At 38.7% G+C, this 18,287-nt stretch overlaps 1 protein-coding gene and 1 long non-coding RNA gene across 3 annotated transcripts in view; one reads left to right on the plus strand and one right to left on the minus strand.

The window, feature by feature from the left end:
• The window catches only part of COL28A1 (collagen type XXVIII alpha 1 chain), a 162,291-nt gene extending 148,982 nt beyond the window's left edge, over positions 1-13,309 (plus strand). For both annotated transcript variants that reach the window (XM_072784046.1, XM_072784047.1), the window contains 3 exons: positions 9,460-9,646; positions 11,319-11,491; positions 12,599-13,309. In XM_072784046.1, the coding sequence (XP_072640147.1) occupies positions 9,460-9,646; positions 11,319-11,491 (360 nt within the window). In that variant the 3' untranslated portion in view covers positions 12,599-13,309. The remainder of the gene's footprint in view (positions 1-9,459; positions 9,647-11,318; positions 11,492-12,598) is intronic.
• LOC140608994 (uncharacterized) overlaps positions 1-18,287 on the minus strand; it is a 128,773-nt gene that overhangs the window by 92,378 nt on the left and 18,108 nt on the right. The window lies entirely within an intron of this gene.

Below are 18,287 nucleotides of genomic sequence, written 5' to 3' on the forward strand. Positions count from 1 at the left end.
CCATGCCACTTCCCTCATTTCTCCCCTCCTGTCATTGTCACACAGCTGCTCCCAGCTCCCCATCTCATTTTCCCCCTTGCTGGCTCTCCCATCTCTTGCCCTCCATTCCCTGCAATATTTATTCATTCTTACTGCACCCCGAGATCTTCTAGAGTAGGCTGCTTCTGAAATGGGCTCCTCCTGGCAATATTTTTAAAAACCAGAACCTGGGTAGGTTCTCACTTGATACCAGAATTGGATGTGTCCCTTCATCCTACAACATGACCCTAGGCTCTATCCTCAATTCTGATGTGACACCTTTTAGTTTCCCACCTGTGCTCTGAGGCCCATCCCCTTCTACCTCTTCCAAAACTTAGACCTTCCTCACTGTTGTACCAGTATTTCCTTTCCCGCCAGTATTTCTGACTCCCTCTCTGTTCTAGCAAATAGGCTTCAGATTTTCCCATCTAAGAAAATCCTCTAACTTCATAGTTCATGTCCACCTTTTATTATCCTATCTCTATCTTTTTATTATAAAATGATTCCACAGGCCAGCCTCAGCTGTCTCTGCCTCTTTGTCAAACACACACACACACACACACACACACACATACACACACTCCCCTTCACTTTCCTTCCCTCTCTCTTCTTTCACATTCCTCACTTCCATTCACTTGGGAACACCTCTGAAGTCAGGCTACTGCCTCCAATATACCACTGAAACTGCTGGAACAATGATGAGTGATGCCCTAATTGCCACATCCTCATTGCCTCATTGCCATCCTCTTACTTATTTTCTCTTTTGCGTAGAATACCATGCCACTCCTTTCTTTGGTTTTGAGAGTCCTCTTTCTCCTTGTTCCCCTTTCAGCCTTGTTAGCATTCTCAATTGTTTTTGGGGTTTCACTTTCTCTGTTTACTCCTTAAATATTAAACTCTTCACTTCTCTAAGATCTGACCTTAGCCTTCTTCTCTTTCTTATGTTAACAACTCTCAAATCTGCCTCCCCAGTCCAGACTTTTCTCCTGGGCCCCAGATTCATATATTTGAATGTCTGTGCAGATCACATCTGGGTGTTTTGCCGGCATTCAACATGGAATTTGTTCACAATGCAGGTCCTCCAGATTGCCTTCCGTAGGGGTATGGTCCCACCAACCAGCCAGGCATCTGACAAGACACCTGGAATGCATCTGTAGCTCTATTCTTACTTTTTCTTCCCCAGTCATTGGTATTGTCTTCTTTGATCTGCACTTCTCATCCCTCTATCCATGCTATCAACTCTTTTCTCCTCTTCCATATCTCTACTCTCTTAGATTGAGTCTCATAATTGTCTATATTAATAAATATGTTCTCAAAACTCTTGTCCTATCTCTCTTTTCTACATCCTCTCCAGTTTATTCATTACTTGTTGATAGCATCATTTATTTTTTACTCTTAAAAAATAAGTAATATTTCTTCTATATATAATTCCATTTGGCTGAATTACCTTTAAAAAATCTGTGTATAATACAATGGCCTATATTTTAGCTTGGTATTAAGCCTCCATGATGGTACATTAGGAAAAATAACATAAATATTTGAGTATATCTGTATTTCTCCTAATGTCCTATTCAGGTAAAATTTTAGAAGTTGCTTGATCATATTACACTCATTATTAAATGAAATATCCTATCCAAAGGTCATAATCAATGCTTTTAAAACACATGGACTTTTCAAACTTTCAAAAAAACTTGAAACTGAGACTTGTGTTACTTTAGGCTCTCCACTGACAGGAAAACTAAGTTGATTTCCTGAAATCAGACCTTGTTATTTGTAAGTGACCTTGACTAAGCCACATATATAGATATGGTCATATTGATCGATATTATAATTTATTTGTTTATAAAATAAAATCAATACTCTCTCATTGTGGTGGTCAAAAAACTCTCAAATTCTTGATAAAACACTGCATAACAACTAATATTAGTATTGCTTAGTGAAGTTCTATATAAGCATCTATATTGTTAATAATAAACTTATTACTTTAGAATATAAGATGCTTCTATCTTATGAAGGAGGAAAAAAATGCATTGCAGACTGATCTAGAAGAAATATTCTGGACCTAGAAGTCAGGAAACTTGGCTTGTATTCTCAGTCCTGAAGCTAAACATTTTATTTCCTTGGCTCTGTCGTATATACGTATGGGGGCGGGGGGTGGCAGGCAGAAGGAGAGGGAATGAGAGAAGCCTAAGCAGGCTCCACACTGAGCACAGAGCCAGATGTGGAACTCCATCTCATGACTGAGGTTATGACTTGAGCCAAAATTAAGAATCAGATGCTTAACAGACTGAGCCACCTAGGTGCCCCAAGTTCAATATTTTTTATTACTTCAGAGATGAGGATGCATCTATTTAATGTGTTTTGGCCTTTTTAAGAAGACTTTTCAAACTTATACTGTATCTCACAGTGAATGACATCTTAGAAATGAAATTTGACAACTGCCTGACATTGGGCGAATCATCTATTTCTTGTGGTTTCTCTTCCCTCATTTGCAAAGTAAGAGATGATTGCTAGGCTCTTCGTCCTTTTTATAAAAATATGTGATTAGAAAGAACAGTCAGAAGCATTTACTGGGCAATGCCAGAGTGGAGAGCTTTATACTAAGGGAGGAGAGGCTTTAGCCAGATTAAAATCCGTAGTCCACCCTCTAGCACAGCTGCAGGCCATCAGGGGAGGCACACAGCTCAAACTTCAGGTGTTCCTGTTAGTCCGCAGCAACCTTAAATGCAAATAAAGAGCATCAGTTTAAATATGTGCTGAGAGACCTGGCAACGAAGTGTTGTCACCTGGAAAGAGTCAATTAAGGTTGGAAGCCTAGAAACGCAGGCACCTTGCGGGCCCTGGCTGTAGAACCAGCTGGCGGGAGCAAATCCCCCGCAGCCAACCTAGAGAAGCTTGGACCCGCAGGCTGGGAAAAGCGAAGGCTGAGCCCGTGGGCTAATGCAGATGATCATTAGCACCCATTCCGAGAAGACGTGCCTCCCAGGTGAAGGCTTGCTGTAATGTATCCAAGATTCTGGGTGCTGGATTCCGAGGAAAATGTTTGGAATTCAGAAACCAAATGACCTATTGGAACAGTGCGGCACCTGCTAGTGATCCCCGGTCAGCTCATACCCTCACATCCCAGGGGCCGCTGGCCATCGGCTTTCTTCTCCTCAAGACCTGCTCTAAGGCCGAAAGAGACTGACAGCGTCCCACCTGCCTGTCCCGCTGCACGGAGCAGCCCTGGACTCCAGATGCTGGCCCCTCACGGGCCTCTACTTCCTCTTCTGTGTCTCTACTGTGGGGAGCCCCTGCTTGGAGCTGGGACCACTCTTCCTCCAAGGCAGGCCCGTGAGCTGATAGGACAGACTAGTGTTCCCATTTGTTCTCTACTTGTGCTGGGATAAAGTTCGGGTGCTTGCCTGTGTCTTCAGTCTGGTCCTCCTCCTCCTCCTCTCTCTCTAGAGGCAGTGACTGAATTTGGTGTGCATTCTGCTGGGAAAGTTTGGAGCTGCTTAATTTCCACTTTTAGAGATAGAAATCACATCAGGGTTTAATCTTATCTTATCTTTAAAATGATGACATTAGGGGCATCTGAGTGGCTCGATGGGTTGAGCATCTGCCTTTGGCTCAGGTCATGATCCCCGGGTCCCAGAATCGAATCCCACAGCAAGCTCCCTGCTCCATGGGGACCCAGCATTTCCCTCTGCCTCCCTCTCTCTCAGTCTTCTGGAATGAAGAAATAAAATCTTTTTTAAAAACTGATGACATTAAAACCTAAAGGAATGGAATAATTAATCCCAAATCCTTTCTCTCCTTCTCCCTCCCTGTAACTCATTCTGAATTTATCCAATGCTACTATTTGCTGTTCTGTGCTATAAAGATTTTTAAAAAGAAAACAAAAAGGAAAGAAAAAAGGGGAGGGAGAAAAAGGAATGAGATGAAGATGAAGAAAACCGTGGCATGGTTTAATTTATCTTATCAGGGAGGTAATGGTTACACGTGTGAAATGGAAAATGATAGAAAATAGTGTTGGGCTAGGGGCTAGCTTCTGTATGGTCAGGGCCAAGTAGAGGAGCAGTAGGAGCTACTGTGCAACAACTGGAAGGGGAGCGCTGGTGCTGACTGGGTTATTGGGTGAGGTTTTGCTGCCGGGACCAACTTTCCAACAGAAAACAAAAAGCAAATAAATGTTTAAGAAAGGATATTGTTGTTATATATTGAAATATAGTTATGTAATTCAATGGTATTTTATGGTCACAGTAAAATAAATGGAGCCATAATATATTAAATTCAAAAAACATTAAAAACCAACACTACAAAAAAAAAAAAAACAATACTACAGCATGTTTTTTTGTTTTTTTAAAAAAATGCATGTAGGAAGAGGATTGAGCTAAAAGTACACCTGAATGTCAACAATGATTATTTCTGGGAGGTGGGATCCCTTGTGATTCTTATTTTCTTCTTGTTGCTTGTCCAGATTTTCTAAATTCCCCTCAATTAATGTTTGCTTTTGTAATAAGAAAACTATGAAAATGGCAAATCATAGTGATTATGCATTTGTTTAAATAATCTGAAATCTCATGGAACCAAAAGATAAAATCACCCTCATTTATGAGAAAAAATTAATTTCACTTATTCTAGAACCTGAGGTAGCAGTAGTAGTCAAAAGCCCCAAATGATGCAGTGACTGAGAAAGAAAACACACACTCCTAAACTTACAAGTGGTAAAGAATAACTTATGAGGCCTTAAGGCTTGAACAAGGTAATGATTTATAGGCCAAGTTAAGTCTTTTAAGAAAACTGCTGTCCAGTGTACTTCTTCAAAGGAATCTTCTAAATTGGCAGATAGGATGTCTGAAGTGTAGCCTAATAGCTGTTGGCTTTTTTATGTTTGATAAACTACTCTTTAGTCAAGCTTTTAACTTATTTTTTTTCCTTAACAAAATATGTGCAGGCAAACACAACAAAACCAAAAAATAGTTATCTTTTTCTTGAAACAGGCATTTCTCAGACTTTACCACTAGCTTATCAAGTGATTTTTGGAAGTTCTTTCATCATTTGGAGCTTTAGATTCCTCTACAGAAAATGAAGTACTCACAAAATTTTCCTTCAGTCTTAAAATTCTTTATCACTTTCCCAATGATAATAACAAAACCTCCCATTCAAATCAATATACATACACACCAGATCATTCTCAAAGAAAGAGGAATGCCAGGTGGCCCACAATTTTACATCCATTTGTCCCAAAAGTTGTGTTTTGGGGCTAGTAAAGAGTCATGATTGCATTTGAATTAAGCACCTTTTATATCAGGCTGTTGACCAAACTAGTCCCAATGGAAATGTTTACTTTGATTTACCTAGTAGTATTTTAATTTTTGTAAAAATATACACACACAACAGAATTTTATTTTTTTATAATAAATTTATTTTTTATTGGTGTTCAATTTACCAACATACAGAATAACACCCAGTGCTCATCCCATCAAGTGCCCCCCTCAGTGCCCGTCACCCATTCACCCCCACCCCCCACCCACCTCCCCTTCTACCACCCCTAGTTCGGTTCCCAGAGTTAGGAGTCTTTATGTTCTGTCTCCCTTTCTGATATTTCCCACACATTTCTTCTCCCTTCCCTTATACTCCCTTTCACTATTATTTATATTCCCCAAATGAATGAGACCATATAATGTTTGTCCTTCTCCGATTGACTTACTTCACTCAGCATAATACCCTCCAGTTCCATCCACGTTGAAGCAAATGGTGGGTATTTGTCGTTTCTAATGGCTGAGTAATATTCCATTGTATACATAGACCACATCTTCTTTATCCATTCATCTTTCCATGGACACCGAGGCTCCTTCCACAGTTTGGCTATTGTGGACATTGCTGCTAGAAACATCGGGGTGCAGGTGTCCCGGCGTTTCATTGCATCTGAATCTTTGGGGTAAATCTCCAACAGTGCAATTGCTGCGTCGTAGGGCAGGTCTATTTTTAACTCTTTGAGGAACCTCCACACAGTTTTCCAGAGTGGCTGCACCAGTTCACATTCCCACCAACAGTGCAAGAGGGTTGCCTTTTCTCCGCATCCTCTCCAACATTTGTGGTTTCCTGCCTTGTTAATTTTCCCCATTCTCACTGGTGTGAGGTGGTATCTCATCGTGGTTTTGGTTTGTATTTCCCTGATGGCAAGTGATGCAGAGCATTTTCTCATGTGCTTGTTGGCCATGTCTATGTCTTCCTCTGTGAGATTTCTCTTCATGTCTTTGGCCCATTTCATGATTGGATTGTTTGTTTCTTTGGTGTTGAGTTTAATAAGTTCTTGATAGATCTTGGAAACTAGCCCTTTATCTGATACGTCATTTGCAAATCTCTTCTCCCATTCTGTAGGTTGTCTTTGAGTTTTGTTGACTGTATCCTTTGCTGTGCAAAAGCTTCTTATCTTGATGAAGTCCCAATAGTTCATTTTTGCTTTTGTTTCTTTTGCCTTCATGGATGTATCTTGCAAGAAGTTACTGTGGCCGAGTTCAAAAAGGGTGTTGCCTGTGTTCTCCTCTAGGATTTTGATGGAATCTTGTCTCACATTTAGATCTTTCATCCATTTTGAGCTTATCTTTGTGTATGGTGAAAGAGAGTGGTCTAGTTTCATTCTTCTGCATGGGGATGTCCAATTTTCCCAGCACCATTTATTGAAGAGACTGTCTTTCTTCCAGTGGATAGTCTTTCCTCCTTTATCGAATATTAATTGACCATAAAGTTCAGGGTCCACTTCTGGGTTCTCTGTTCTGTTCCATTGATCTATGTGTCTGTTTTTGTGCCAGTACCACACTGTCTTGATGACCACAGCTTTGTAGTAAAACCTGAAATCTGGCATTGTGATGCCTCCAGATATGGTTTTCTTTTTTAAAATTCCCCTGGCTATTCAGGGTCTTTTCTGATTCCACACAAATCTTAAAATAATTTGTTCTAACTCTCTGAAGAAAGTCCATGGTATTTTGATAGGGATTGCATTAAACGTGTATATTGCCCTGGGTAACATTGACATTTTCACAATATTAATTCTGCCAATCCATGAGCATGGAATATTTTTCCATCTCTTTGTGTCTTCCTCAATTTCTTTCAGAAGTGTTCTATAGTTTTGAGGGTATAGATCCTTTACCTCTTTGGTAGGTTTATTCCTAGGTATCTTATGCTTTTGGGTGCAGTTGTAAATGGGATTGACTCCTTAATTTCTCTTTCTTCAGTCTCATTGTTAGTGTATAGAAATGCCACTGATTTCTGGGCATTGATTTTGTATCCTGCCACGCTACCAAATTGCTGTATGAGTTCTAGCAATCTTGGGGTGGAGACTTTTGGGTTTTCTATGTAGAGTATCATGTCATTGGCGAAGAGGGAGAGTTTGACTTCTTCTTTGCCAATTTGAATGCCTTTTATTTCTTTTTGTTGTCTGATTGCTGAGGCTAGGACTTCCAGTACTATGTTGAACAGCAGTGGTGAGAGTGGACATCCCTGTCTTGTTCCTGATCTTAGGGGAAAGGCTCCCAGTGCTTCCCCATTGAGAATGATATTTGCTGTGGGCTTTTCGTAGATGGCTTTTAAGATGTTGAAGAATGTTCCCTCTATCCCTACACTCTGAAGAGTTTTGATCAGGAATGGATGCTGTATTTTGTCAAATGCTTTCTCTGCATCTAATGAGAGGATCATATGGTTCTTGGTTTTTCTCTTGCTGATGTGATGAATCACATTGATTGTTGTACGAGTGTTGAACCAGCCTCATGTCCCGGGGATAAATCCAACTTGGTCATGGTGAATAATTTTCTTAATGTACTGTTGGATCTTATTGGCTAGTATCTTGTTGAGAATTTTTGCATCCATGTTCATCAGGGATATTGGTCTATATTTCTCCTTTTTGGCGGGGTCTTTGTCTGGTTTTGGAATTAAGGTGATGCTGGCCTCATAGAACGAATTTGGAAGTACTCCATCTCTTTCTATCTTTCCAAACAGCTTTAGGAGAATAGGTTTGGTTTCTTCTTTAAACGTTTGATAAAATTCCCCTGGGAAGCCATCTGGCCCTGGACTCTTGTGTCTTGGGAGGTTTTTGATGACTGCTTCAATTTCCTCCCTGGTTATTGGCCTGTTCAGGTTTTCTATTTCTTCCTGTTCCAGTTTTGGTAGTTTGTGGCTTTCCAAGAATGCGTCCATTTCTTCTAGATTGCCTAATTTATTGGCGTATAGCTGTTCATAATATGTTTTTAAAATCGTTTGTATTTCCTTGGTGTTGGTAGTGATCTCTCCTTTCTCATTCATGATTTTATTAATTTGAGTCTTCTCTCTCTTCTTTTTAATAAGGCTGGCTAATGGTTTATCTATCTTATTAATTTTTTCAAAGAACCAACTCCGAGTAACAGAATTGATTAGCCTTTCCCCGTGTGTGTGTGTGTGTGTGTGTGTGTACAGAATCAAAAACAGTGGAATTGCTTAGGCAGCAGAGAAGAGCTAATGGTGACAGCTGGCTCTAGACACAGAATGATAGGTAAGAAGGCATCAAAAATTACTTGACTTTGTTTGTAGATTTGCCTATTAAATAAAAAAAAAAGGAAAAAAGAGGGCCTTGAAAGGATAAATGACCATCCTGTGCCAAGACCAAGATAAATGGTCAATTTAATTTCCTGTAGCTGGGGTCCAAGGGGGAAAAAAGTAAAAGAACTTAATTGGTCCCATAAAAGATTGCCCTTGCTCCTGGCAATTGTAGTCAAGAATAACTGATCTGACATTTTTTTTGAAGCAAAATACCTTTTTTTCCTTTCTCATTACATATCATAAATATAGATAAAACATAGAAACTGGAGTCCAGAAAACTTGCTTTTATAATTATATTCCTTTGTTCCTTAGCTAACAAACATTTCTAAAACTTCTTTGAAGCTAAGTATCCTGCAGCACTGGCATTTGCTGGGGTCCAGATATTAGGATGAGATGAAAAGTGATTGCTACTGTTTTTATTTCAGCTGTATTATTGTCCTCTGCCGCCCCCATCCCCAATCTCAAAATCGATTGAGAGTTTGTTGTAGATATTCTGGAATATATTGTTAATTTATCTAGTGTTAAGAAATGGAGAAAAGGCTATTTTAAAAAAGGTCAGAGAAACTAGGTTATTTCTCCTCCTCATGCCAGTGACTATGAAAAGAATGAAGATTACCTCCTCCTAAGCTCACCACCTTTCATGCCCTGCATGCAGATCTCTCTGGAAGGTCCAGCACATGCCTGGCAGTGGGAACGTCCATAATTTAGGTACTCAGGGATGCATGACATTGAAGAGGGGCGTTTCCTGAGTTTTTACTGAAATAATATTGGAGAGTTGGGGAGAAGAAGCAATGCTGAATTTTCCCCTAAATGTTCCCCAAAGCAAACTAACTTTTCTGACTTGATTATCACCAGAAACAAAAATGTGGATGTTTTGTGTAGGTCAGTGTCTCTGGAGCTGAGGACAAAGAGAATGAGCCTCCAGAGCCTACCTGGGCTGGCAGCCTGGCCACCAGTCCTTCACCTGAGGCTGCTGCCACCGAGCAGCCAGAAGATGGGACAGAGGGTGTCGAATCCAGAATTCCAAGTCCTGTTTTGAACTTACAGCCAGAAAAGTTGGCGCACAAAGGTAAGAAACACCTGCTAATATGCTGCTGTGTCTATAATGTCAAGGTGCAGAAAGGGGGGGCTCTAAGCTCTCATTCAGAAAGAATGTGTTTTGACTCTAAATAGGAAACACATTTTATTATATAACAAATTAGAAAATTGTGGAACAAATTTGGTCAATAAATTTTTTTTTAATTCTTGTAACATTTTTTTTTTAATTTAAATGCCTTTAGAGAGGATTGTGTTCCCATTTTATCATAGCCCCTACCATTCCCTGTTGTATTATATGTGGCCTTGACACATATGGACATTTGAATTTCTGACACCCAGACTGTAGAAGAGAAAAAAAGCTAGAACCTAGATTTTTCCACATATTCTCTATGGTTACTATCTATAGAAATTAATCATTATATACATAGTTTCTGAAGAACAGGCCCAGAAACAACATCTTTGACCAAAAGAAGCTCAGAGGTTGGCTTGACAAGTTAGACAATATACATTATTTAGTTTTTAACAGTGGAGATAGTGAAAATCTACTACTTTCCATTTGATCTAAGGAGTCTTCATAGGAGAGGTGGATTTGGAGGTTAGTTTTGGAAAATAAAGGAATCAAGACATGCTCCATATCTAGGGAGATGAATCTGGGAGATGGAGAGAGGGCTTGTTTTGCAACTAAGGAGTAAATCTTTCGGCATATAAACTGTCTCACAGAACACAAGTCTCAGGCAACAAGTACCTATTTGTTTTTTGTGGCTTTTCTTACCCTGGAATCACATCTCCAGGTAAGGAATACTGATCAAGACACTAAGGAGTACCACAAAATAAAAAGAGGTTTAACGAATGGCTTTATTATTGTAGTTCTCTTTTGTTTTTTTTTCTTTATGGTGGAAGTGTTTCTAAAATTTATTCATAAGTAGACATTAAAAGCTCATGTTTTTATTGTCCTGTAGGAACTGCTCTTTTTAAAGATTTTTTTTAATTTAGAGAGAGAGAGAGTGAGCAGGGAGAGGGGCAGAGGGAGAGGGAGAGAATCTTATGTAGACTACACTGAACATGATGAAGCCCAATGTAGGTTTCCATCTCACAACCCTGAAATCATGACCTGTGCTGAAATCAAGAGTCGGATGCTTAACTGACTGAGTCACTCGGGCACCCCAAGAACTGCTCTTTTTAAAAGAAAAATGTGATATAAGAAGAGCCCTTTATTTATATATATTTTTGTAACTTAAAAGGATTTTCCTTTTTTAGTAGGCACAATTAATGTGATCACAGTGGTACTTTCCATGAACATATTTGGAAGAAAGGTGTATAGAAGGCTGAGATCATCTTTATTCCAAATGTTAATCTGATTTTAAATCTAGTCCAAAGTAAATGAAGAAATCCTAGTTTTCTCTTGTCAACTAATCTTTGCAAGAGTATTAGTCAATGAAGGTGCTATGCTTTCAGGGGAATATACACTTTTAATGAGATTTCATGAAGATCAAAAACTTTTATGTTTTCAAAGGAGTATCTAATGGTGGAGTTGGTGGTAGTGGAGGAAATATTTCAGGTATTAGGGAACCCTTCTTTAACTTGGTACCTCATTTTCTTGGTGTGCTTGGGTGCATGGAGAATAAACTTCATAAAGCTTTCAGTTTTCATCTTTTCAGGGAAAGAAAAACCTATAATGACACATGATCCTTTTCTCACTCTAGATCCTAGATGCTTGGAAGCCCTAAAGCCAGGAAACTGTGGAGAATACGTGGTTCGATGGTATTATGACAAACAGGTCAACTCCTGCGCCCGCTTTTGGTTCAGTGGCTGTAATGGCTCAGGAAATAGATTCAACAGTGAAAAGGAGTGTCAAGAAATCTGTGTTCAAGAATGAGTAAGTGAATCAACCCCTAATGAATCAAGGCTGAGTATCTATCAGCAAACCTAGAAAGAACCTCTATAATTTCAACATATTCACCCAATACAAATAAAACACCATATCTGAGTATATACTGAGTACTTCATTTATAAACATAATTGAATCTTTATAACCACCCTAGGATATAGATATTAACTATTTTTATTGGCAAAGAAGCTGAGGCTCTGAGGATTTCAGGGACTCTAGAACTAAAAAGTGGCATAACTGGGGGGTTTGAGTCAGGGATGTGTAACCTCAATGGACAGTCTCTAGCCACATCATGGCTTGCAGTGTCATTCTGATCTACATTAATTCTTATTCTCTGCATTACGTTGGATTAAACTCCTGCCCTGGCCAGAGGTCCCCAGCCCCTCAGCCCCTCCCATTGGCCCAGTCCTGAACCCCATTAAAGCCCTGCCTCTAGCAAAAGGGAGGTGGTTGGCAAGGATCTGAGTTTGGCAATTAGAAGGGAAGGGAGCATATCTCTGGATAGCAGGAGGTAAGATGAGAAAGACATTCTGCTTGGGGTAAACCCAGCAAGATGGTGGTTCTGAGAGATGAGAGGCACTGGAATAGAAGTGAGGTGCTGAGGGTAGTTAGATTTTTGCCTTGCTAGTCCTTAAAGAGATTGAGAAACCAATCTGATTGAAAATTACCTAACTCAAATTTATTAACAATTGTCACTCTCCACTCCTCCAACATGTTTGGTAACAAAGGCTTTATTGTGTGTTTAAACTCTATGTTTAAGACAAAACTTGTAACTTAAACCAAGGAATTCTTTCTACCCTTCCTTTAAAATACATAAATGAGACTTTCACTGTTAGGGGGCAGAAAGAGAAGGCATGTGACAGCCAGGCACCCCTTGAAGCCCACATCCAGTCTTGAACACGGTATTTTGAAGATCAGACTGCCACTGAAAAATGAACCACTAAATTGAAATACAACCCAACAGAGTAATAGAGAATTGACTCTGTCATTTTATAATAATTTTGAGACATCGAGCCTGGGAAGATCATTAGTTGTGAGCTGTGCTCAGGCAGCATTGGTGCATATTATCTTCAGCACATTTTTTTCTTCTTTCAGGCCTAAGACCCTCATTCAAGTCTGGCAGTACAAAACAGAACACTCAAGGAAGAGGGAGCTGGATGAACAGCCACCTTAACAAACACAATTTTGTGTGGTTTAGTTAAAATTTTATTAGGTAATATTTGGTACCATGAAAGAATATAGGCAATGTACTTGTAAGTCACCGAACATAATGATAAGATAAACATCAGTGAACATATCATACTGACAGTCAACCAAATACAATCAATTCTGTTGAAGGTTCCTGTGTGGACTTCTGCAAACCCAGCCCCCTGTTTCCTGCTGGGGATAACCCATCTTGAATTTTGTGCTTACCATTTTACTTTGCTATTGGGTTTTTACATGTAATTTTACATGTAAAATCACATAGATTTCTATGTAGTTCTACAAAATACATAGTCTTGCTTATTTTAGAGCTTTATAAAAATTGGGTCATATTCTAGTTTTCTGCAATTTGCTATTTTCATCCAATATTATAATTAATCCATATGTTTTATCATATCTAAATATATTCCTAAATAACTTATTATTTAGGGTTTTTTGAACTTTAGAAAATTTGTTTCATAATATGTAATTCTTTGCAACTTGGTGTGTCATTACATAATTCATATAATGTCCATTTACATTCAAAGTTGTATCATATTTGTGTGAATATATCACAATATATTTAACCATTGCCTTGTCTGTGATTAAATTGTTTCTATTTAATTTTTCCTCCCTGATCCATCAGTGTTGCTATGAATGCTCTTATGCAGTTTCGGGTGTATGCTCTTAGGCAGTTTCGGGTGTATGTGTACCAGCGTTTTTCCAGGATATATACCCTAAGGTGGAATTGTTGGGTTACAGGACATATAAACATTCAAAACTAGTGTATTATACCAATTTTTTTCCCAGAGTGTTTGAACCAATTCATTACAAACTTGCACCAGTTGTGTATAACAGTGTCCATTGTTTGATATTCTTGTCAACTTTTAGTATTGTCAGATTTCTTCATTTTGCTAACAGTGGGTGTAAAATGCTATCTTATTTTAAATTGACTTTCTCTGGTGACATCTTACTATATTTGTTTACTATCTCTGCTGAGGCTTATGTGAAATGTCTGTTGATATTTGGAGATTTTTCTATTGGATTGTCAGTCTTTTTCTTATTGAATTTCTGGAGTTCCTTATAGATTCTGAAATTGAATTCTTTATTATTTGTGGCCTCATATCTTTGTGGCTTTTTACTTTACCTTTTTTTCCCTTAAATGAGCAGAAGTCCTCAATTTTAATGCAATCAAATTTACCCATCTTTTCTCTTGGGGATAGCACTTTTTTTTTTCTTGTTTATGCTGCCCAGCCTCTTGAGCCACTTTTTTTGGGGTAGGAACTCCCCCAGGACAGAAGAAATTGCTCTGGGTACTGAGTGTATGTCTCTGGATTTCCATCTGCATGCATGGTAATTCCTTATGATCCTATTGGCACTATGGTAATTTCTCGGTGACTGTTTTTTTCTTCATCTTTTTTAGTTATCCTCAGCATGAAAGTGGGTCTGATCTATATGGATGGCCATTAATATATTGATTTGCTGTGTGAGGGAGGGCTTCAGGTATTTTCTTATTTCCTGGAAGCTCAGCAATGCATTAAAAGGCATGTATTGGTCACCATATGGATGTTGGAAAGTAGAAGGACCATTGGGAATATCCAGACTGCTATTTAGTCAGAACAGAAGTATTTATATTCCTTTTCCAAGTTTTTCACAACTTTACCCAGATAGAAAATTGATATGCAAACATGTTGTAATGTTGACCTGGGTCTTCATCCCTTTGTCTGAAATGTCTTTCTCTCCTTCCATGACTGACTGAATCCTAATACTTCAAGGACAACTTGTGGACCTCCTTTGCATTCCTTGCTCATCTTTATCAGTTGGGCTATGCTCAACACTGAGTGCCCAACGCACTTGGCTTACACCTCCATTCTACCTTGACCACCATCTGAACAAGCCTTGCACTGAGACCATCTGCATTAATTTGCTTTTTGTTGCTTTAACAAATTGCCACGAATTTGGCAGCATACACATCACAAATGTATTATCTTTAGTTCTGTAGGTCAGAAGTCCTATGCAGGTCTCACTGAGCTAAAATCATGGTGTCATGGGAGTTGTACTTCTTCTGGAGGATCTGGGGAAGAATCTGTCTCCTTACCTTTTCCAATTTCTTTTTCTTTCTTTCTTTTTTTTTTTTTTACCTTTTCCAATTTCTAGTGGCTCTCCACAATCCTTGGCTAGTAGCCCCTTCCTCTGTTTTCAAAACCAGTAACCGCAGGTTGAATTCTTCTCATGCTGCCATCTCTCTGGTTCTCTGAGTATAGCTGGGAAAGATTCTCTTCTTCTTTTTTTTTTTTTTAAGATTTATTTATTTATTTATTTATTTATTTATTTATTTATTTATTTTAGACAGAGGGAGAGAGAGAGAGGCAGAGATACAGGCAGAGGGAGAAGCAGGCTCCATGCCAGGAGCCTGGCATGGGACTCAATCCCGGGACTCCAGGATTGCGCCCTGGGGCAAAGGCAGGTGCCAAATCACTAAGCCACCCAGGGATCCCCAGATTCTCTTCTTTTAAGGATGTGATTAGACTGGGTCTACCTGAATGACCCAAGATACTTTCATCTTCTCAAGGCCCTCAACCTTAACCATATCTACAAAATCCCTTTTGCTATGTAAGGGAAAAGGAATGGTTGGGGTCATTATTCCATGGACCGTAGCACCTATATCTTCTGCCTGCTTTCTGAGATTAGGAGCAATGCAGGCCTTGTTTATCTCTGTGTCCCTAGTTTCTGGCACATAAGAAGAACTCCATACATTTGAAAAAAATTAGAATTGACTTCATAAAAATAATTGCAGAAATAATAACTACTTGGGAGAAAAAAAGATCAAAGAAATATCACACTAGTTTAAAAAGATAATTTAGAGGGGCACTTGAATAGCTCAATTGGTTAAGTATCCTGACTCTCGATTTCAGCTCAGGTCGTGATCTCAGCATCACTTAAGATAGTCTCTCCCTCTCTCTCTGGCCCCCAACCCCTGTATGCATGCTCTCTCTCTCTCTAAAAAAAAAAAAAAAAAAAAAAAAAAAAGCATTGGGACATGCCAGTTGACACCTCTTTCCCAAGTCCCAAGCTCAAGGACATACTCAGAATTAGAGGACAGAATGATAAAAGAGCCATGGAAATAGGGCAAATTACTCAAAGCACCAGAATGAAAGAGGACATATCGACTATTTTAAAATAACACAACCATTCTGAAAGGCTCCAGGATCCAGATGTCAGAGTAGAAGTTGTTAGGATAGAAGCCACAGAAGGCATCCAAGTCAAGTTGCATCAGTGGGAGTCAGCGTTATCTAAGGAATGGGCTGTCTCAGAAGGAGATTATTGTCCTACCAGAAATATTTACCCCAAGACTGCCCACGCACTTGGGTTATTTGTCTAATGGATATAAGCAATTGAGGAGACAGAGGACTAGAAGACTCTAACGATCCGTGGCAATTCTAAAAGTGTGATTAAACCAGGGTTTCAAATCTCCTAAATTTGAGTCCGGTGTGACTTGAATCTACATGAAGACTTTTTCAAAGATATTAATTTATATAAAATGATAAAACATAATGAATGATTTTAGAAATCAAATCAGTCCAATATTTTTTAAAAACCCAAATGTATAAATATATGTGTGAAATATGATTTAGGACTATCCTTGTTTTGATAATCATACAGGCACACAATATTCTAAAACATGTCTTATTCTCTTATTCTAGTGATATTTTACTAAAAGGTATAAGGAGGGAGGAAAATCTTGGACACCAACAGCATTAATCTATCTTTTCATTGCCATTCCCCAAAAGACATTGAACTATAGATTTGCAGAGAGAAAAGGCCTAAAGAGTAGACTGTCTCCTAAAGTTAGCATAATTTAGATGTCCCCTCACTATTCTAGCCAAGATTGCTAACAGCTTCATCCTCAGCCTGCTTAGCATGTTTCTCTGACCCTTAATAAAGCTGAGCATCTCGAGATCCTTGGGTAGCTCAGTCAGTTAAGTGCCCAACTCTTGGTTTCAGCTTGGGTCATGATCTCATGGTCGTGAGTGAGATCCAGTCCTTCATCAACTCCTGGCTCAGCACCAAGTCTGTTTGTCCCTCTCCCTCCCCTTCTGCTCCTCCCTTTCCCTCCCTCTCCCTCTGGCCCTCCATTCTTATCTCTCAAAGAAATCTTTAAATGAAGCTGGGCATCTCTTCATGTATATTGGCCATCTTCTTTGAATTAGCAATCTTTATCATTTTTCCATTTTTTCCTTTTTATTCTTTTTGATCTATTAGAGATACGAAAATTCTGTTCTAGGTTACATGTGAATATTTTTCTCTATTGTATTGTTTACTTTTTGATGTGTTTAGGAAAAACACTGAGACTAAAATTGCTAGTCTTCCAAAACCTGAGTAGGGTATTTCTTGCAGTTAGCAAAACTAAGATTTCAACTAAATAAAAATGATAGAAATCATCTAAGATATTTTAACATTTTGGTAGGTTTTTTTTTTTTCACTGTTAAAATTCTTGAACAGCATTAGTTCTTAATAAAATGCTAAAAATTTCTTGATGTCTTAATTTAAAATGAAGACTTCTTTAGATACACATACATAGTCTATCCATTTTTCATATGGGAACGGAGAAACAGAATGTCCTATATTATCTCATCCCTGTTGGCTTGCTCCCTAGCTTAAAATGAAAATGTAAATCACCTTTTCCTCCAGAATTCTCAGATCATTAAATACAGCCTGTTTGATCCTTTATCTAGCTAGATAACACTCTCTTTGATCCTTTGTCTAGCTAGACAGCATTCTCTCTGAATTTTCCCTTTGTTTTGCTAATCATAGGAGGGGGTCCCGAATCTCCTTGAAGTGGGTGAAAGTGATAGTTTTTACTCACTGACATATCATTTTTCTTTAGTTATCTTTTTATTTTTATTTATTTATTTTTTTTGGGGGGAAAGGGGCAGAGAGAGAGAGAACTCTAAGCCACCCAGGCATCCCTAACACATCCCCATTCTAGATATTATATTGCTATGGAATATGACAAACCTGACTTCTCTGACTACCACATGTCAAGAGAAGACATGGGAAAATTTCCTTCTACCTTGGAAGCAAAAAGAAACCAGAATTACATAGTAGGAATTCTAAACAGTAAATAGGACTGTAGTTTGCAAAGACAGAAAAATTAAAGGCTTCTTTCCCTATTTCTCTCTGAAATTGACCAGACAGAGGCTTTTATTTTCACCATCCTTCAAATTTGCCCTTAAACTCCATACTCATAGTTTCTCGACATCAGTTTTAAGAACTGATGGCATTTTCCAGTTATTTGCTCCTTAGCATATTAGTTGGTGCTACTTTAAATTTATCATTTGCCTGTTTTCCCTCTCCTGCATTTTAATGAAGAATGCTATGGCTTTGCCAGTACTGCAACTTGGTTGGGATTTTTCTCAAATTAATTCTACTCTGAACAAATCACTGCTCCAACTTGTTTTCAGTTGTTTAAAACACATCTCCAAATGGGGAAAAAACAAAAACCCAACAACCCCTTCCTTCATGTGATTGTCTCATCTCTAGGCTTCCAAGAAATAAATATTGGAATTTGTATAGGCTTTTCCTATGGTAGATTACATAC

The sequence above is a fragment of the Canis lupus genome, chromosome 18 (genome assembly GCF_048164855.1).
Source record: "Canis lupus baileyi chromosome 18, mCanLup2.hap1, whole genome shotgun sequence".
NCBI classification, from domain to species: Eukaryota; Metazoa; Chordata; class Mammalia; order Carnivora; family Canidae; genus Canis; species Canis lupus.